The sequence below is a fragment of the Poeciliopsis prolifica genome, unplaced genomic scaffold (assembly GCF_027474105.1).
Source record: "Poeciliopsis prolifica strain line A6 unplaced genomic scaffold, Auburn_PproV2 SCAFFOLD003, whole genome shotgun sequence".
NCBI lineage: Eukaryota > Metazoa > Chordata > Actinopteri > Cyprinodontiformes > Poeciliidae > Poeciliopsis > Poeciliopsis prolifica.
In genome coordinates, this window is record NW_026562378.1 from 20,075,605 (window position 1) to 20,096,982 (window position 21,378).

The following is a 21,378-nucleotide window of genomic DNA, read 5'->3' on the forward strand; positions in this document are numbered from 1 at the left end:
TTTTTATTTTTCCAACATGGTTCTTTCGACTGGATTTAATATTAACATTCTGTGTCAGTCAGCAACCCAAGTTGAATCTCAATGAGTGTCTGTGGAGGGAGGTTAGACTTATGGTTGAGACAAGGAGGGCTTCCAACTTCAACTCAGGTAATGATGTCCAAATGTTTAAGAAAATATTCTCAGCAAAATAATGTGAATTTCCCAATATGGAGAAAGTAAAAACAAAGTCTAAAAAAGAACAGATTCTTCGTATTCTGCCATTTAATAAATACAAGCAATTTTGGTCATTGTAATTGATCTAAAATAGAAAAACATTGCTTTTGATTTAATGTAGGAAATAAAAAAGATATCTTATTAAAACAATCATACCTACATTAGAATTATTATTTTAATTATTTGATCATTATGAATAATAACAATTACTAGAAAACAATACTAATTCTAAATTTGTCTTAGACTGTACTATTGTTGATTGATATCACGCAGTGTCCAAAAATATGTTCATAATAAGTTGAGGCTTGGCTTAGCTTGAGAGCACATTGCATGTGCTGCAGTATCAGATGCTTAGAAAGCTGATGCTGAAATGTAAGATCGAAAGCTGTAAGGCAGATATGTGGGAATATTACTAGAATATTGGCTGGAATATTGTTTTTTTTGTTTGTTTTTTCGGCCTTGTGAAATGTGGTTGTGCTCTCATTTAAAGATGCAGTGAATGTAAGTGCTCTGGTAAAAGGTTCAAATAGGATTCTTCTCGGATTGTATATCTTGTTTGTTTTTCTTTCCTTGATTTCAAGGGTTACATTTCTTATCTGTCCATGTAAAACAACTAAAAGGCCATCATCACGGTTTGATATCATGCATTTCATCAGCTATAACCTCCATACAGTAGGTGAAGCCTTTCAGTTATTTTTGAATAAAGAGCACCGTGTCCATTAACAGGAAGATTTTCTAAAAGTGACGCCTCTGTTTCTCACCAAACAATCAGATAGTATACAGCAGCAGTTCTCTGAGTATAAACATGCTGAGATATGAGCTTTATCGCCCTCATTTATCTGACATCTGGGATCTCTCTTTTCAACAGTGGTTGCATCAGCAGAACCGTTGTCCACAGCAGTCAAACCGCTTTTGCTTCCCCTCTTTTTTGTATCCCAGATGGGCAGGTGCATGTGTATATATACAAATACCCCTCTGTCATGTGCTCGCTCACTTTTTCTTTTTTTCTGTCTCATGCACAAGTATCTGTATAAAGGCACGCCACTGAGTACGGACTACAGCATTCTTCACAGAATTTTAACCATTCTTTCCTTTTTTGTATTTAAAACTTGTCAATCGAATGTTGTGATTTGAGAGGTCCAAGAAGCTACATTAAATTCTGCCTCAATCGCCAAAAATCTAACGACAGAGGAGAAAATAGTTTTGCTGTTTCACTTTCCTCCTCCCACTGTTTCCCACTTTCTGTTGTTTAAAGGAGAAGTACACCGATCTGACAAGGGACACTGACACCTTTCATCACCCCCTTCCCTCTTTATGCAACAACTGCATTGTGGCCGGATGCCATGGGTAGGTACTGTAAACATCGCTGCCTTTCTCCCCCTCTCTCTAACACAATAGCATCCAACGTAATTGAGGCATGCAAGTTTTGTGGCTGCCATATGCCAAACATGGCCGAGATAAATTGCTTTGGAGGGAGGAAAGAGTAAAGTAGAAAACTGTTGTTCTGTGATTAAATCATTCAGGAGTAATTCTTTAACATTTTGCAAGACAAACAGAGCAGTTTAAAGATTTCTTTTTACTATCAGTTGATGCTGCTACTGCAACTCATTTTTGGCTATAATTTGTAGGATTAAGCACCCTATCAAGCTTCTTTTCAGTTAAGTGTGATATTACTTAAATGTGGGCTTTTCTTTGTCTCTGAAGAGCATATAGCCCTCTCTCTTTAGCCTATCCTGCACACTGCAAACAAGTCTGGACAGCTATGTATCTCATCCCTCTGCGGATAAACACTGGCAGGAAATGAATGCGGTTTTACAGTGATTCACTCCATACTGGAAGCATTTGTTGTCAAAGAAAAACATTCAGTGCAGCCTTGGCTTCACATGTTTACTATTTTCTCCTGTTTCGGTAGATTTGTATCTTTTCAGTTGGCTGTTTTCTATGCTGAAGTTGCTGTGATTATGACATTCATATCATATGGTAGTTTTACTATACTATATGTATATTTTTGTAGTGAAAAATATATCAGGTTCCTGAATTGTATTTTTGTGTCTTGACTTGTTCTCACACTGTCTATTGCTATTCTCTTCCCTTTCTGCTTTCCCCACGATCCCATGTATCTTTATGTCTCCTTTTAAACTTCACTATCTTTATTAGTCAAAAGTCGACGTGCCCGAGGCCAAAGCTTAAACCACAAAGTACAGCTGGTTAGGGACTGTTGGAAAGAGTAATGAGTTTTACCTTTAGCTGAACCATAAAGGCTGGTTCCTGCCATTGGGGATTCCTAATCTGAAGTGAAGACAACACAAAACCAAACGTACTTGCATAATTTAAAGCCCTATCTTCCTGGCTGTAATAACCACCATTTTAAAAGCTTTTAAATGTCTCTTTTTGTCATAATTGACAACAAAACCTGAGTTTTTGTTGAGTTCTGGAAAGACCAGGATTTTTTAAATTGTTACTTGATAAGTTATGTAAGATAAAATTTAACTCTACACAGATGTGGTGTTTAACTTAAAGAAATTGAGTTTGAGAAACTTGTAAGTAATCCAGTCACCAGAGTTACTCACCTCTCGTGATTGTTTAGGAATCTTTCACATCAAACTATTTTTGTATTACATCTTTCGCTTTTGCACTTTCCAAAAGCTTTCACCATTCTAGATTCTGGCCGCAAATGTTTTCAGCCTTGATCATTATTTTTCTGTGATCATGTTTCTGTTTTTTTATTTACTTTATTTTTGATATCTGTTATATCTGTTTAATCGGGTTCAGAGTTGTGCAGGTACTGGTTCCTTTCACTTTTCTGTCTTTCACTACCCACCAACTGGATTCAGTTCCTCCTGTCACTCTCTGTTTTTTAGGCCACACATACACAGCCTCAATTTACTGTCCTTGGGAATCAGCCATATGTAGGCCACAGATGATTAAATCCCAACTCTGGAATCCTGGACACAAAGACAGATCAATAACCTCGACTAAGCCATAATCCCATTTATAACAAAAACAACTAGGAGGAGTATCGTAACTGTTTCTCCTCAAGACTTGTCTTTTGTCTTTTGATCCACGGAAACATTTTGGGGAGGCAAACATCAGAGTGACCAATAAGACCACATGTACAGGGTCTTTTTATCCAACCCTTATGCTCATGATTTAGCCCTTGGTAAACCAGTAAACATCACTGAGAGTGAAATACAGTATATTTTGTGTTTACAGGCCTGTTCGTTTCCCAAACAGCTTGTACGAATTACTGCACTGAAAACCAAAGTGAACAAGAACCGCTTGTATGGTGTTTTAGAGTTGGAGAAGCCAGATGCCTTTCATTAGATAGGATGAGCATCAGAAACTATATCTTGCCATTTCTCTGCCTTTGTGTCAGTGTGAATGAGGCGGAAGACAGTGTTTTGATTCTAGTTGTGTTTGATTTGGTAGTTGGAAATTAGAGCCTTGTTAACTGCCAGGCTTTCTACAGTTTGCCTAAGGTGCTTGAGTCTATTTTACGAGAATATTCTTTTTTTTTTTTTTTTGAGGTGGAGGGTTGAGGTAGAGGGGGGTCTTTTGCAGGAGCCCAGCAAATATACACATGTTCCCTGAGAAACCAAGACATCTGTTGTCTGTGAGAAGAGAGCACCAGGAGAGGAGGTCTCTGCTGAGGGGTCTCAGTGATTCACTTGGTACCCATTGTGACTACAGTGCTGAGTAATTGGTAAGAAATCGACACATAAGATGTTAAAGGAAGGCGTGTCAAGTCAGAAAGGAAGGAAAACAGGCCACCTCATTCCCAGAGAAAGGAAAAGAAGAAAGAAAAAAAATAACATGAATACAGAGCAGAATAGGAGCAAAGATCTTCACCCAGATCCCACTCACCCTCCTCCCTTCCCCTCTGTATCCCTTCCAGACCTAGACTCCAGACTAGCTTCATCCTTGTAATTTAGATTAATTTCTTCCACATTTTCCTCAGGGATTAGGCTGTACCTCTCAACCCCACCCCCTGCCTTTCTACCCAAAGCACGGCACACACATAAACATGCACAGCTCACCCCCTGCCACAGTTTCCTAATACTCTCATTATTAGACTACATGCCCTTTATGTCTAGCCCCACCCAGTCTTGACTTTCATACAAATCACCCCAGAAATGTAAAAAACAAAAATAATAAGTTTAGTTGAGGAAAGTCAATATATCACTCCACTGCTAATGTCTTTTGTGGCATCCATGAAGATTTGCTGTCGACATTAAAGTTAACACAACTTCTACTGTTTAAATAAAGCATAGTCCAATTAGAAAGGGGGTAATTATTATTCTAAGTAGCTTGTTATGTGACAATTGAAAGAGTTTAAGTTGTTTGACCACACTTACCTCAGTTTTATTAACTATAAAAGTTTTTAGATCCACTAGCTTGGCAAACAATAGGGGTGCTAAAACTTGGATGCAGCAATTACTTTAGAATGAGCTTACTAAAAAGAATAGTCTTATCGGGACACAAATAAAACTGATCATATTCTCTAAATATTGTGGGATACCACACACTGTGTTAATACCAACTATTTAATGTTATTGAAGAGGGGGTTTATTGTCAGTAAACCACTCTAAAGAAATACAAACAAAACTATTTACAGCAACAAGTTAACCAATACAGTAAAGCAAAGACATTTGGAGGGATTACAGACCCAGTCAGTACATCTAAATATATTGAAAGCTAATATGTTTTAGTAACTCTGGCTTTCATTTACACTAATATTTGTGCTACAGTGTGATGCAACAACTTTGCAAACATGACAAGGCTTGCTGTTTCGCTAGTATCAAAAATATGGTTTGAACATTACAAATTCAAAGGTCTTTTATATATTAGTTCTGAAATTATGAGTGTGAAACTATTGCTAGTTAAATTAAAACTAACTAACTGAAGACTTCATCATATTTGATTAAAAAAAATGGTAATGGCCAGATTTGAAAAATATGTTCACTGCAAGGTATGTTTTTTAACTCTCTTTGTTCTACCTGTAGCTGTTTAAAGCAGCAGGAAACTTTTGAAAAACTTTGTCCAAACAGCATTAATAAAGTATACAAAGATAATGCACAGCAGCAATACTTTCAAAATTGAGAATTTCATTACTATTTAAATCCTTGGTTGTCAACCAAGTTTAAAATATCCTCAAAATGGGAATGAATTGATACATTGTCAATGTAAAACTTTTCAAAAGAAAAATCTCGTTTTTCTGAGACAAGCGATTAGTCTTAGAAATTGGGCTCCTTTTCAGACCAGAAAAAGCACAAAGGAAAAGGAAAAGACCAAAATTGGCAAAGAGGCATAAACAAAACAGAACTATAATTTACAGACAATGCACTGTATATTTTTGTTGCTTTATGCTGAATTTTGATATCTAAATAATACCCTTTTTAAGACTTAAGGTGAAGTTTAAAATATACTGCACATTTCACAACTTCCTCAATTTAACTGACCTAAATTGTAAGATTGTTAAAAAATTATCCTAAACGCATTGCTTTGAAGAAGAAAGCTGTCATGTGGGGCACAGGAGCCAGACTACTGGGTGGAAATCATATTGTTTATTTCTCTTCACCACTGCACACAGATAACATAATGCAAATTTTGTTACTCTTTAGAACACACACTCCTGAATATCCTATTTTTAACACATACCTAAGTTTATTCACAGTTCCTGTACAGAACCACAAATTTGCAATTTCCTTTATAACAATGAATGGCTCAAGTACAGCATGAGAAGTGTCTGATGTACTTCATAAAAAACATACATAACAAATTACAATTCCAGAGCTTCACACAGAAATCAGCAACAATTTTCAATTGTGGTTTGAAAAACTTCAAAATTAAATTAACAACAGAAAAACTGTAATTTTGGTTGAACATGGACACAGTTGGTAACCCCTTTGCCCTATTCTGTTTTCCTCTATGTATTTGCATGTTCTCCATGTGTGGGTTCTCTCCAGGTACTCTGACTTCCTCCCACTATCCAAAAATATATCTGGCATTTGGTCTTTCTACGTTGCTTTTAGCTACGAGTGAGTGTGTGTTGCCCGTTGATGGACTCACAACTCAGTGACCCTACAAAGAAAAGCAGGTATAGGCAATAGAAGGATGCACGGATGGATGTTTTTATCAAACGTTCATTATATAAATTATAAAAATAATTATGTTACCCCTAATTGCACAAATTTTAATTTAAACAAAATTATTAACAGGTCAAATATTTTTAGCTTGCCTATTTCCATTACTGACCAAAATGCATTAAATTCCAAACACTGACTACACTAGTAAATTTTTTAATTATATTTTGTGATGCAAGCAAAAGCTATCTAGAGATACAAACAGCCATTTTTCTCATGAAATCACCACCCGCTGCCTATCTTCACAGAGCCAAGAGCAAGCTTAAAGCCACTGGTGATTTACAGATAAGAATGTACTACCGTCATCTTTCTGACTTGTCGTTTATGACTTGGGATGTTAGGACCATAGTTTAACTCATAAAGTGGTTTCGGTGGTTGGGAACTGCAAGCGAGCGATTAGTCTGACTGCAAACGAGCCTTAATGCATTACAGATTTCAAACACATTTCTTGAGACGAAGTGGTTGACTGAACAGAGAAGGGTAACAGTTAACAGCAAAGTATCTGTGAATGTTTGGGCCAAATCTTTTGAAATTATTACAAAAAGAAAGAGGAAAAGAGCATTGACACAGAATTCTTTCTATGTGTTTCTCTGCTCGGAGATGATTGAAAACAATGAAAAATGTTTAGTGAAACACAAGATCATGTGGTAAAATAAAAAATAAAAAAAATTAGACATGACATCAAGTTATTCCCATTTTGGCACATTTCTTCTCTGTCCTTTGAGCTTCGTCACGTGACTTGCCATGACCTACATTAAAAGGTCATGCAGTCAGAGCTAACTTGAACTACAGCTACAGTTCAGTGAAGCTGGAGTTGACAAGTACCCCAAGGCTTTAATAATGAAATGTAAAAATTACATTAGCATGTCAGTTATATATCCAATTAAGGAGGTTTCTGAGTCCCTCTCTTTGTTCTTAGAAGAAGAAGTGGTGAATGAGATCAACAAGCTCATGCTTGTCTCCAGTTCCCAGCTACCTTAGGTGTGTCATATGGGAATTGCTCACCCTTGCTCACAGTTTAGAGTTTGACCAGTTTTTATATTGCCAAAGTTTTAGAAATCACACGGAAAAGGATGACACATGGAAAACAGGTGCACTCACAGTTTGTAGCTAAAACTTTTTTTACTTGGTGGCAATGTTCCTAAGGTTTTAACTGTGTACCTTGGCTGCTCCTTTGGCAGTTCCAGCCAGCTTTGGCTACAGCTGCCAATCTTTGATCTTCTATCAAACTTGCCCATAGAAGATTGTCTTTGCAGACAATAGACGATAAAAATGAATGGAATTTGTGTGTCTTCCAAAACAAAAACTCTCTTATGTGACTGAGTGACAGTCTGAAAGACAACTAATAAGAAAGTGAACAATCAGTTCTGTCTGTTCAATCAGACATTTTGACTTAGGGAGGTGTTAACTCAACTTGTGTTCAGACATTTATCACAGATACTCAAACAGTCCTGCTTTTTTCTTCTTCTGCTTATAGCTTGCACCATCATCTGCTCTCCCTGCAATTATCTACTCTTTCAGGCCCATGCATACGGCATAACATGAATAACTGAAGGCAGTTAAAGTCAACTGCTGTGAGGGCTTTGAGCCACTGGGTTCAGGTTGACAGGTCTGGTTAGACTGGTTTCTGAGGGGAGAGGCTGATACTTGTCTTACTGCAAGGGATCTGCAGCTAAGTGCAACTGCTGCTTCTTCTTTACTGTGTAACATGCTTTTTGTAGATTGGTTTCTCCTACTGACCTCCATGGACATACTTCTGAGAAAAGTAGATAAAAATGATAACATTGCAAAAATAAAAGTAATATAATTTAAAAATAGCTCTTTAAATTAACTGCAAAATGCTTTTCTTCTATCACTACTGCATTGGTATCATTCATAGAGTAGGAATAAATACAGTAACAGATCACATGCATTCTGTCTTAGATGTTCAACTTTTCCTTGTTGCAGCACCTACTGAAATCAATTTTAGAAGTCTGCCCACTTTGCATCTGTCACTGATATTTATCAAACTACTCCTGATATACATAGAGACAGTCAATATAGTTCAATGTGGACTGGCTGGGCAAGTGATGATTAAGCAACCTTGTTTCCTATGCAAGCTTGTCAACAGTTTTTCATCAGTCTCTCACAGACTTCAAAGGTGCTCTCAGCAGTATGGGGAAACTTGTAGCAGTAGACTGAAACAGAGTAGAAAAGGAGAGGCTCCACATTAGCTTGACAACATATTTGTTGCATCTTAAAACTGTAACTCAGGAAAACCTTCAACATTGCAAACCTTTTTTGCAACATGTGGCTGAAGTATCAGATATTTTTATGTTGCTTTAGTTTAGATTTTTGCATAAAAAGCAACATGTAACACAAAGAATGAACTTATGCAATGTAACCAGTAAAGTTGCAGCTGACGTGATTTTAGAGACAGTGCATCTCAATAATTACAGTATCATTGCAATGAGTTGTTTATTTCAGTAATTCAATTCAAGAAGTTAAAGGACGTTATAAAAATTTATTGCGTTGAGTTTTATTTCAAGCATTCTATTCTGTTAATTTGGATAATTGCGGCCTTCAACTTGGCACAAATTTTTGTTTCAGACATTTCAATATTTGTTTTTGAATAATACCAATTACATAATTATTTTTATTGCACAAATGTTATGTCATGATCCATTAATAAATGATGCATCCATAATTGGTAGTTTGGGGAAAGGAAAAAAAGCTAGACAAGCAATAGGCATAAGCACTACTAAAGAAAAAATTGTTTTGACACATGGATGAGGAGCCTTGACCATGCACGTTACATAGACATACTTTTCACTAGACTCGCATTATGTTTTTGAGCCGAATGTTGTGTAAAAAATAATTTTCAGAAAGAAAATTTGAAGTTTTATTTGGTGTGTTTTGTAATTATAAAAAATAACATAAAATACACACTTTGATTATTTTAGTCTGTTTTCAGTTTCAATTTATGCAGTTTATTTATATGTATTCAAAAATTCTGTTTTTGAATTGAATTACTGAAGTAATTTAAAAAAACTGTGAACAACATTCTAAAGTATTAAGATGAACCTGTACACCATTGTCTATGCTTTTTGTCTCATGTAACACAATTTATAAAATTCATGCCAATATACTTTAATTTACTGAAATAAATTAAAGTTGTTAAGAATGAGGACCGTTCTTTAAAAGTAACTTTTGAAATCCAGATTAACATGGGAGCCGAACCACCTGAGCAACAAGAAACCAAGAATATTTCAAATAAAATCACCATCAACCATTTTCTTAGTTCAAAAATAAACAAGTCATTTGCCTGCTCTCCACAACACATCTTTGTCCCTCACATGATGCGCTGTTGAGGTCTACGCCTTCAATGAGCTACACAGCCTATTTGTGAAGCTGACTGAGAGCAAATAATGATGACTACTGTTCGTATTACTTTAGTAGGGGGAATTTTCTTTGGCTGTTTATCTACAAGGAAATCTTCCAACACATGACTTAACCATTTTCTGTGAACTATCGCTGAAAAAAGTAGGCCATAAAAAAGGAAATGTGTGTTTCTGTGATCTGGGCAACATCACTTGCACACCGGATCTGGCTTCAGGCTTTCATTTTTTATTTGTATTTGATCCTGGAACTTTGAAACATTTTTTTTTTTTTTTTTTTTTTTTTTACATCTTTAACAAAAAAAAGGCAAATCATGCCCATTTCCTAAACTCTACTTGAGGAAAGAAAATCTAACCCATTTTAGAAAGTTTCTAACACATCTTGTAAAAAGTTAGACCATATACCTCAGTGATGCTATTATTTACACAAACCCATTAAATTATGACATAAATTAAAAAATATATATTTACATTCCAGGACAACAAATTGAATAAAATTCTATGTTTTGACATTTTGAATTTAATGTCTAGTTAAAAACATTTTAAAAGAAAGAAAAATGTACAAGTACACACATTCTTACGACACGCATTCATAGTAAAAATGTTGTTTGGCTGATGTTACCTCATGCTTTCAAACACCAATATTGGAGAACAAAATTATGTGAATGTCTGTCTTCCACACAAACACGAGTATTTTGCAGCATCTTTAAAGTCTCTGGTGTGTGAATGAGCACTGACTGAAAAATTATTGCCAGACTTGAATTGTCTCCCATTAAACAAAGCATGATAACACTGGAGTCAGAACGGGATGTACAAAACAATAATAAAAAAAACCCCAAAGAAAACAGAGTGTATTGTTGCATCTCACTCTTTCGTTATGTCTCTTCCTTTCTGTCTGTCTCTCACACATAAACACACACGCGCACTTAAAAATTGTCCTTTGCAGGTCCATTGAGACACAGGAAATCAGTGGATTTGCCTCCAGACTGAAGGTTTCGGGCAGGGAGAGGGGTGCTAAGAGGAATTCACAGCCATTGCAACTCATCTTAAAATGATGTCCACAAGAAGAAAAAAAAAAACTGAATGCACTTGTTCCCATCCCCTTTTAATAAAACTGTAGTTGAGTTGAGATTGTATGGAACTGCATTGCTATTATTTGATGGTATGTTTAACCATCACAGAAGCAGCTCCCAAAAAGCCGAGTCCACAGAATTCCCTATTTGAAGTCAGCACTTACCGATGTGTAGCCATCTGTGACAAATCCAAAGTTTTGTAGAAATATACATTTACATCGGAAGCACACATACACATCCACATACAAAATAAGCTCTCAAAATGGTAATACTAAAGATAAGTTTCAAAAAGTCCAAAACAGGGAGAGGGCAGCAAGAATGAGTGTATTCTGCGATTGTGAAATTCAGGTTTTCTCCTTTTGAGCTCTCATTTCCTGTGCTTGTCCATTTTGTCAGTGGACTTGCTCCCGCTCTCCGAGGATCCCTGCGTTTCACTGCCAGAACTCAAGTACATCTTGTCCACTTGTTTGAGCGCCTCATTTAGGTAGTTCTGGAGGGAGGTCATTGCAGCGCAGATGGCTGGAGAACCAAATCCATGAGTGATGAGGCTGAAATGAGTCAGGCAGCCCTGGATTCCAGGCTCCAAGATGGGCGCCGGCCTTGAGTTTCCTAACGGTGACCGGTCCTGTGTGAGCAGGTCAGTAAATTCTTTGCAGATTTGCCTGAGGGGAGAGAAACCAAAGTCAGGATGGATGCAATAATATACTTGGCCTGAAAGCCAACCCAATAGATAACACAGTTGGTGTTTCACTAAGGTAGCTGCTCTACTGCCAAAATAACAGAGCAAAAACAGGCTTTGAAAAACGAAAAAAAAAAAAGGCAAGTTGCAACCTGACTCAGTTACAAGTGAATAAATGCGTGCAAATAAGATGCAAACCACAAATTAGGAATACTGACTTAGCAGCGAGGAGCATGTTCTTGCGAGAGTTGACCTCGTTGCGCTCCACATGGGGCCTGCCCAAGTATTCAGCTATTGCCTTTGCAGGAAACTCAGTCTCGCATACATAACCAAAGTCTCTTGCTAAATGAACAGCTTCACCTGTAGAAACAAAAATAAAAAATCAGTTGTTGTTAGACACAGACACAAGACATTTCTTCTTCCAGACAACTCCCCCAAAAACTACTCTAGAATCACACCATATTCTTGCACACAAAGGGAAAAGTTTATACTGTTGTTTAAAAAGTTGGATGAAAAGGAAACAATTCCCTCTAACTGCTACACTCATTCCTTCCAAAACAACTGCAGTAATTAGGGTGTCGAATTCTAAACCACGTAGAAGTGACAACAGTGGCTCTTCTGGTCTGAGCTCAACATAATTAACATGCACTTTGGTGGCATGAGTCATGTATCTTACACCTAAGTTCTTATAAAAGCTATGCTCAATAATAAGCAAAAAAGACAGACTTCCAAATATTACTTCCACTGGTTCTGAATTGCACCTTTTTCCTGTGAATGTTAAGTTGAACGGCTTTACTCATAGGACACAAGTAATGAAAATGTGAAATATTACATTTAATAAATTTTGAGCAGTTTAAATTGGGTCAGACTTTTGTTTTCATTTTCCTTATTTTAAATAACAAACATACAATTACTAGTAAAGAGAAATGGAAATATGCTTATTCCATATTTGCCCCCCTGATGCCAGTGTACAGTGAATATGTGCCACCCTGTAAAATATTTACAAACGTATTGTAAAGTGTTTCCCACACTGAGCCAAGAATGAACAATTATTTTTGACATTATTGTTTGTCTGCTTTTGTTTACTTGTTGAAAAATAAATGAAACTAGTATGAGGTTTAGCGAAGAAACCTTATATGTGCAATTAATTATTTTTGACCATTTTGCAGAAAAAAAAGGCATTGCATGTGAATTAAATAGCTTCAAATGTGAAATAAAAGTCAAATAAACAGTTTTATTATTTCATGACTGGTTTTTGATTCTATTGTCCAATTACCATAAAATGTGGATTTTTTCATCATGTCTTTACGACTAAATCGGGGTTGTTCTTATGCTACTATATGATATCAAATTTTCAAATGTGACTTGTAAATGTATCAAGATCTATAATTTATCTATTCACACAATATTATTGTCAGCCCTACATTTCAACCTGTTGGAAAGAAAGTCTTGCTTGTGGAAAACAAAGCCAGTGGAAGGAATTTATTTCCATCTTGGGGTTGCTTTGATTTGCTCTGTCATAACGGGCTTATGTGGATAAATGGTAATACTGAGGGCATAAAGCACCTCAAGCTATGCTTTTTTGATAGTCTTGCACATAACTAACAGGATTCAGGCAGATGTTCAGAAGCACAAGCTTTAAGGTCAGTAAGCCCTCCTGGGGAGCTGAACACAACATAACAATGCTTAATTCAGCTTTGAAGGTCTCGAAATAAAACAGGCCTCCAGTCACTCTCCTGCATAGAATCATTAGCCTTAAAAATGAATGGGAATCTAGAAAGGGAAAAAAAAATATCCTGCTTCAGCCAGCGGCAGGTAGGCGATGTGAAAGTGATACTGTGATCATATGAAAGTCTAACCGTATCAAGATACATCTGGCGTGCATAAGGTGACACATTTTTATCTTGCCTTTAGCTCATGCTATGAAATAGCACTACACCAATAAAACTTGGTCTGATGGGATATTGGCTGGTTTGCATTAAAAAAATACAAAATAATAATAATCAGGGTATGTAATTAAAAACTGGAAATGTTCTGTTTGGAAATTTGAAAACAAAATAAGCATTTTTCACTGAACCGTAACAAACAAATATAAAAATAGATTTTACTCTTGCTGCACTAAACAGAGAAGGATTCATTTCTGAGAGAAGTTTGCTTGTTAGAAGTTTTCTGTCAGTCCATTTCTTTTCGGTGGATCCAGATAGCTGTTTATAGAGAATAAAGCCTGAATGCCTCATGGACATGTTTTTATTGTCTCAAAACAAAAGTAAAAAGTAAAACATTGCCATTGGCAAAGCTTTTCTTCTATTTCTTTTTTGACCAACAGGAGAGGCAAATCATCCATGTAAAAGGTTACCTAATGCATACACAGTGCTTGCTACTTAAACACCTTTCTCAAGAACAAAGCTGGTTGACAGGCAGCTTGAATTGTTTTATGACGACGCTCTAATAAAAACACGCTTTGCTGAAGACAATGACACTTGTACATTCCCACGCTATTTGAGCAGCATTCCAGCCGGCGTAAGACGCAGTAAAAGTCAGAAAGGTGCAATATGCTATGAATGATGTGTCATACCTTCTACAAGTGAGGTAAGTAGAGTGACATTGGCTGCCTTCCTCCTTCCAGCAGGCAAATTAAGCCCAATTTTATCCAGCTTCTCTCGCAGAGAACGACCTCCATTTTTTGACTTGGCTCTGCAGGATGACATAAAAACAAATTGAGTCCAACTTCTTGAAATCAGCAACAGAGTTTAGATGTACATCATTTCAGTTTAAGAAAAAAGAATCTCACCAATCCCATTAGTATATTGTTTTCTATTTTATGAGTTTTGGTGATTATTATTTAAGAAAATTGAACGTGCATTAAAAGAAAATAGTGTGTGAAATTTTAGAAAAGAAGGTCTCCCTCTGTTTAATATTCTAAAATATAAACTGCTTCACTTAACCTGATAGGAAAAACAAACAAACAAAAATTCTAATGATTCAAAATCAAAACAGATGCATCACTCAAACATGCATTTGTATAGGCTCTCATACACTTAACTTTCCTTGGCAGAGTCAATTTTCTGCATGGTCAGGCCAACATCTCTCCCTCTATATTGTGGGTGAGAGATCTTTAGAGAGGCATGTGTGACTAAATCCTCCCAACACCCCCCCCCCCCCCACACACACACACACACACACACCCCTCCGACATCATCTCAACACACTCCCCTCCAGCCCCGGTTTCTGCACTTACAAACCCCCTCCCTTAGGTATTTGACCTACATAAAAAGTGCTGTGTATGTCAGCATTAACAAAGGCACATGGGAAGTGGCAAACAAGCACTTTGACAAAAAAATTTTTTTCTGATCAGGGGTGTTAAGCACAAATGGTAACCCCACCTCTTTAACAGACTGTCACTGTAACATTTGTGACAAAAGAGCAACTACTATAGCACAGATAAAACTATACATCATGCAATCAGCAAACACAATCACACACTTTTGAGATTAACATGTTAGAACAAGGAATGCCTTGTAAATTACACAAAAAGAGCACAAGCCAAGCTGAACTTTAAAAAACAAAGAATTTTCCATGAGCCACTGAGATTTGAGCTATGGCTAATACTCTATTGTGTTATTATGATTAATATCTAAGGTTTTTATAATGTATGGTATTTATAACATTTAAGGTTGAAAGTAAAATCAGGTCAAGAAAAAAAAGATGTTAAATTCAATCCAGTTAAACTGTCATGATAAATGAATTTAATCCTTGACCTGCGTAAAACTCCTCCCAGGAGTGATGCGTTCAGGCACTCCGGGGGTGACAAACGCCTCTGGACTTCAGCCACAGTAACCTTGTACTTGGATGTGGAGCTCAACAAGGATAGACGGCCCGGTACGGAGCAGAACACCTCTGTGGGGTTTGATACCATGCCCAACAGTGACTCTTTCTGGAAGGGAAGGCCCAGCGTGTTGCCTTTCGGTAATGTGACAGGGCCTGGAGAGAAAGGGAAAAACCTACATTATGAACACAAAAAAAAAGAATTGTGGTTGGGCAACAGTGATTGTTTGCATGTGCCCTTTTCCAGTGTATGTACATAAGCTCTAAATCCTTCCTTGAATGTCTGGTTTTTTGCATGTAATCACAAGAAGCTGTGCGTGTGTGACTGTGTGTGTGTATGTATGATTAAGCAGCTCCGAGGAAACCAGTCTTTGGTGAATGAGTGTTTACAAGAAACATCTTCTTGAACCTTTCGAAATATTGTGTGGTTTTTGAAACACTGGATGCCTGTAGGTTAGCCCTCATTTTAAACACCATCCACAAACAGGTATCCACAAACAAGCTGAACCTCATTTAAACCCTTACTTTGTAAAGGACCGGCTCTCTTCTAAAAATATTTACAACTTTGTTTTTGATCACATTCAATAAATATTTATTTTAATTAAACACAAAAGGACTGACAGTCTGCAGACAAACAAAAAAACAGTACAGCACACTACAATACAAAATACAGCTATCTTCATCCTCACCAGCAAGAAAGCCCCCCTGATAATAAGTCCTCTGTATGCGATCAAGGTTCCTGCCACCTCGTAGTCCTAATACTGAGACAGAAATCACAGAGTCACATGGGTGTTTCACTTCTCCTCTGGGGCACATGCCTGGGAATGACATGCCATTGTTTACAAGTGGGAAAACCTAGATTGCCGATAGCGTGTCCTTCAGCATGGGAACAACATAATGACCCATCACTAATTTCCATAACATCGTGAAGATGGGCTGCTTTATTCTGCTGCATAAATAGCTTTCTGCTTGTAATTGTGGTATCTATCTACCTATTTATCTATAGTTTTATTGGACCCTGTTGTCAAAGCAGAAAAAGTTTCAAAACACAATTCATGCCCCAGTAGATTACCAAACTGTCCTTCCTGTGCAACCCAAACGCCACACCCAACTAGAAGCTGGTCCTGCAAACAGCCAAACACAATTCAAGATTCAAGACCAATTCCTAAATTCCTGAAAACGTGATCAGAAAAGAGTTGCTATGAAGACCTTGAAAGATGATTCAAAGCCTTCCTCCTCTGCTCCTTCCTCAACACTGCCCAGCTGTCAGATTGCTCAATTTTCCCGTCATGTTAGCTACAGCCTGCCAAATTTGAAAACAGGGATCAGCTCCTTTCCCATTGATGAATTCTTTCAAGCACCTTCATTAATAGAATAGGTGGAGGATCATGTCAAGCTTAGATGAGTGCATCTCGTGGCTACATGCAGATTATCATCGTGCAGAGCAGTAGTGCAAATAAAAGACAAAAAGCTGCCTCCTTCGTGTGCACTGAGTGCCCTGACATGCCATCAGAAGCATGGTATTTTTTGGAATATAGAGTGAAAAAACACAGTTCTTGTTGTATAATTTTCCATTCCTGTTAGTAATTACTGCATTGGCTGTACAAAGACTACAAAGGCAAATGTGCCCCAGGCAGCAAATTCAAACAAGAGCACTCTTTTTCACTTTCATTCTTTCTCTTTTTTTAATTCTAACTTTAAAGAACTTGGGAAAACTTACCTTTTTTGATGACTGTCTGATCTGGCATAATAATGTGGTCATCTACATGCTGATTAAAAAAACAAAACAAAACAAAAAACAGAAAAAAGGAGATAAGGATATTTTGTTGATGCAACATAAATGAGTAAACTTGGATTAATTTGACAGGGTTTAATTTTATAGTCACCATTTGAGTGTAAAAAATGTGAAGATATTGATATTTAATCTGCATTATTGTAAATTTATAAGGTATGGAAAATTACCTAAAATAGAAATTTTAGAAATGATCAATCAGTGACGTTTTAGTTTCTTTGTATAATCCACAAGGCTTTTAAAAATGCAAATGGGTTCAAGAATCTGCTTCCTCATGTTCAGTAACTCCAAAATATACCGTCAAGTAACTACATGTTGCAATTCTCTTACCTGAACGTCTTCCAGTCCAGGGCCCATGTCATGAATTCCCATATTATCACCAATAACAGAAGAGTCCAGGCTGTGCGGGGGTAGCAGCTCCGGCCGCCGGAACCCCTCTCTCCTCACCCCGGACGAGCCTCCCTCGAGGCCCATGATTTGACTCGCCAGTCCGCTCCTCCCGAGTCCCTCCTGGCCTTGCCGGCCGGGCCAGGACGGCTGCTGCTGGTTCGACGAAGGCGACTGGTGTATGGAGTTGATATTGAACGGGTCGCTGAGATGGGAGTATGGGTCGGTGGACTGGGGATAGGAGATGGGCTGGTACGGAGGTGGAAAGTACGGGGGCTGGAAGTCTGAACCAGCCGAGTGTGAGAGGGAAGGAGACGGGCTGTAGAGGTGCTGACTGACCGCTGGCAGGTGAGGCAGCCGGGGGTTCCCATTGCTGGTGCCGTCATGCCTTTCCTTTGAGAGGGAAGAGACAAGACAGCTGAGAGAGATGGCAACTGCAGGGTGATTGGTGATATATATCGCTTAAGGAAATTATAGGTGTCAAATACCTTATCTCTTGAAAGATTTCCAATAAAAACTAATTACCAGTTGGGTGCACATTAGGACTGGTAATAGAATTTTTCTTTACCTATTTAAATAAAGGTGTATTTTAAATCACTTACCATAATAACTATAAAACAAAATATTTTATTTCATATTATTATTATTAGTATTATTACTATTAGTATTATTATTATATTCTTAAAGCTTTATTCAATTTTATTTTCAAGAACTGTGACAAAGTTTTAAAGTTGTAAATTCTTTTGATACGTTTTGCCCAGCATTCATGTCCAAACATGCGTCCTGCTTTTTTAATGTTACAGACTTGTTCATGCTTCTTTTTTCTTTTTTTTTTTTTCGCTATTCGCACATGGAAATAAACACCAGCCCGCGCAATAATTCGTGTTGTTGAAAACCAAACTTTTCCTTCTCGTTTTGAAAGGTGGTATAGGCTATATTATCAAAACTCACCTCACAGTCTTCTTCATATTTTACGTTGTCAGCTAGTTTCCACAACATTCTGTCCGAGTTTCTCCGTTGCAAAAATAATAATAATAATAACGAGAAAGCAAAAGGAAGAGGAAGGTAAAGAAAACGTCGCCTTGGGTTAATCCAGGTGTGAAAAAAATGGGAGCTCCTTTGAGATCATGCACCCGATTGCTCTTCTGCTGCAGCAAACAGACAGCAAAGCTGTGAGGTGAGGGCTCAAGGGCAAACTGACCCACGGACTGACGCTCCCACAGCAGACAGGCTATGAGCCTATGAGTCTCCGTATCCACTGTGAGAGAAAACAGTCGTCAGACAATATTTCTCACCCCCCTTTCTCTCTCCGGTCAGTACGCTCTGGAGTTGTGTTGTGAAAGTGGGCAAAACTGCTGCATAAGAAACTTGACTCCCTCTTTTGGACGAAACAGAGATGTTCAATCCTATTGGGCCGAAATAATTAGCTCTGTGTTATATCTGCACAGCCACTGTGAGAGGGCGTTACCCTGTCCAAGGATGCCGATGACAGGGTGGAACAAAAAATCTTCTGATTGGCGGGAGGATGGCCCAATCAGAGGCCTGTCCGTCTTTGCAGGCGTCTTGTGTCTGTGTCAAAAATTGAACCGCTCCCCCGCCCCCCTCCAAACTTCTAAATCACTTTTTGTGTGCAGCGATGGATACAGCTTCTTACCACAAAACTAATTAGGCTTCCTCTGATTTTGGTTTTCTATTCAAAGCCAATGGGTTCCTGAACCGAAGGGCTTGTGTTTATGAAAAGACAACCAGATGTTCTGGATTACAGTCCTTGTAAACTAACTGGGTCCGGTGTAAATCGTTGTGAAATAAATCCCCTTATCATTAAAAAAAACAGCTTATTTTACCGCAAGCTGAACATGTTTCCTATCGATAAAACTTAAAAATGGCGGATTAAGTTCAATGTCCAGGGTGATCATTGCCCGGAACCGACGCAATGAGAATTAAAAAACGCCGCTCTGTTTAGTTTTTTTTAAATTATTATTTACAACTTACACAATTTACTTGTTTATTTATTTTCTTTCTGGTTAAAAATTGATACATCATATTTTTTTAGTCCTGGTCACCTTCTCTTCCTGCACCCCAGCATCAAATTAAATTTTCAAAAGTCACAGCCATTATTATCTCTGATCGTAGTAGATATTTTACTCTTCTTTACTGGTTTTACTGCATATTCCGAAAATAATCCAATATGTCGTTTTTATTATTATTATTATTATTATTATTATTATTATTATTATTATTATTGTCTCGCAGAAAATGCTGTTTTAATTTATTTTTATTTTTATTTTTTTTTCTCATTCAGCTCTAAAGCAGTTTGGACGCCTAGCGAATCTATAAACAGGTCAATGAGGTTTTAATGTTATGGTTTTTCTCAGTGGTCGTTAAGTGCTCGTTTCAAACCACAACAAACCCCAAAGTTTAGCAGATTATTTATGTCTCAAAAAACTATGATTTGAGGTCTAAGCCTCCATGGAGAGCCTTTTGTCCTTTAGGGGAAGAGTCTGTGGCGTCTATCCAGCAAGCTGTGATTCTCTAGTGAGTATGGGAACCACCGGACGTGAGCGACAGAGGATTATCCTCTTCTTTTATTCTTTTTTTTTTTTTTTCTGCGTGTTACATCTTGGCTTGTTGTGATGCCAAGCAGAAGCAAAATGCACGTTGATTAAATATCATCCTCTTTAGCAGGCCTGCAGAGGGAAATTAATCACGCTTGGCTGGACTGTATAATTCTTTGAACAATCTGAAAAGTGCAGCTTGGCATGATGATGACAGTGATATCTGACTCATTTGATGTCAGGTGTAAAGATGAACTGGATCTGTTCCCGGGTAGCCTACATTAAAAAATACCACACATGCCAATGAGCCTGTCTTGCCAGGTGATTTGTTTAATTTAACTCTGAGCAACAAAAATGAAAAACACATTTTGAAAACGTGGGTAATCGCTGAAAACCGATAGGCTTTAACTTAAAAAAACAACCAAAGAAACAAGCAATTATATTTGTGCAGTAGCCCATTATTACGTGGACATATTATTTACGGGTTAACTTCTAGTATGGTTATAGACATGGTTGCAACTGACTATTTACCCTAAATAGGAATTGATCTTTTAAATAATTCAGAAACATTAAATTAAATCTATCTCCAAAATTGACTACAAACCAACATTTCAATACAAACAAATCAGACTGCATGATTCTGACTATTATTAAACCACAAGTGTTTCCGAAACTCATACAGCGCTACAAGATTACAAATCAATGATTAAGGGAAAATACAAAATAATAGGAATCCAGTTTGAACAGAAAAGACATAAAACAAGATTTGTTTTTAATGAAATCAGTCGTAAGAGAAAACCAACTAAACACAAGCACACAGGGGGAGGAATCAACTCACCCTCCAGTCTATCCTCTCCAGCACAGACATCTGCAAGGCTCCAGTTGCAGCAATCCCTCTGAGACCCAGCGACTGACTGGAACCATGGAGTTTTACTTCACCTGATTATTGTGCTGTGCGCATGCGCTGGTGTAACCGATACACCTGAGAGGGACAAATCAAATGTCACTCATCCGCGGAATCTTGCAGGTGCTTTTTTTTTTCTTGGCTTATGGAATAAAATATTTTTTGAAAGTGTGAAACAAAGTCTAAGACTGAAATAAAATGATGGTTTTGAAGATACACGCTAGAGTAATGTGCGGATCCAGGAATGGCAATATACAAATGAAAAGCGGATTTTTAAAATCCAGTCTCAGCATATTAAAAGGTAAAAACAAAGTTTTACAGGTTGAGGATTGAAAGAAACCGAGAGAAAAAGAGAGGAATTTTGGGATGAGGTAATTCCTCCCCCCTTAAATGACATCGCCCCGGGCTGACCAGAAGAATCTCCTTTCAA

General features: G+C 37.5%; 1 protein-coding gene across 4 annotated transcripts; it reads right to left on the reverse strand.

Annotated features, from left to right (window-relative positions):
* Positions 1 to 5,762: 5,762 nt before the first annotated feature.
* On the reverse strand, positions 5,763 to 20,945 carry tfap2c (transcription factor AP-2 gamma (activating enhancer binding protein 2 gamma)). 4 transcript variants are annotated; one of them, XM_055026996.1, is made up of 8 exons: positions 20,883 to 20,945; positions 17,433 to 17,882; positions 17,031 to 17,079; positions 16,000 to 16,071; positions 15,244 to 15,466; positions 14,061 to 14,179; positions 11,704 to 11,845; positions 5,763 to 11,468 (listed from the first exon to the last, which is right to left on the reverse strand). In XM_055026996.1, exons 1-8 carry the CDS (start codon positions 20,910 to 20,912, stop codon positions 11,174 to 11,176), a joined length of 1,380 nt encoding a protein of 459 aa, XP_054882971.1. In that variant the 5' UTR covers positions 20,913 to 20,945; the 3' UTR covers positions 5,763 to 11,173. The 4 variants fall into 4 exon arrangements, with proteins under 4 accessions (XP_054882971.1, XP_054882970.1, XP_054882973.1 ...); XM_055026995.1 differs by lacking the exon at positions 20,883 to 20,945 and adding an exon at positions 18,441 to 18,905; XM_055026998.1 differs by lacking the exon at positions 16,000 to 16,071.
* Positions 20,946 to 21,378: the final 433 nt, after the last annotated feature.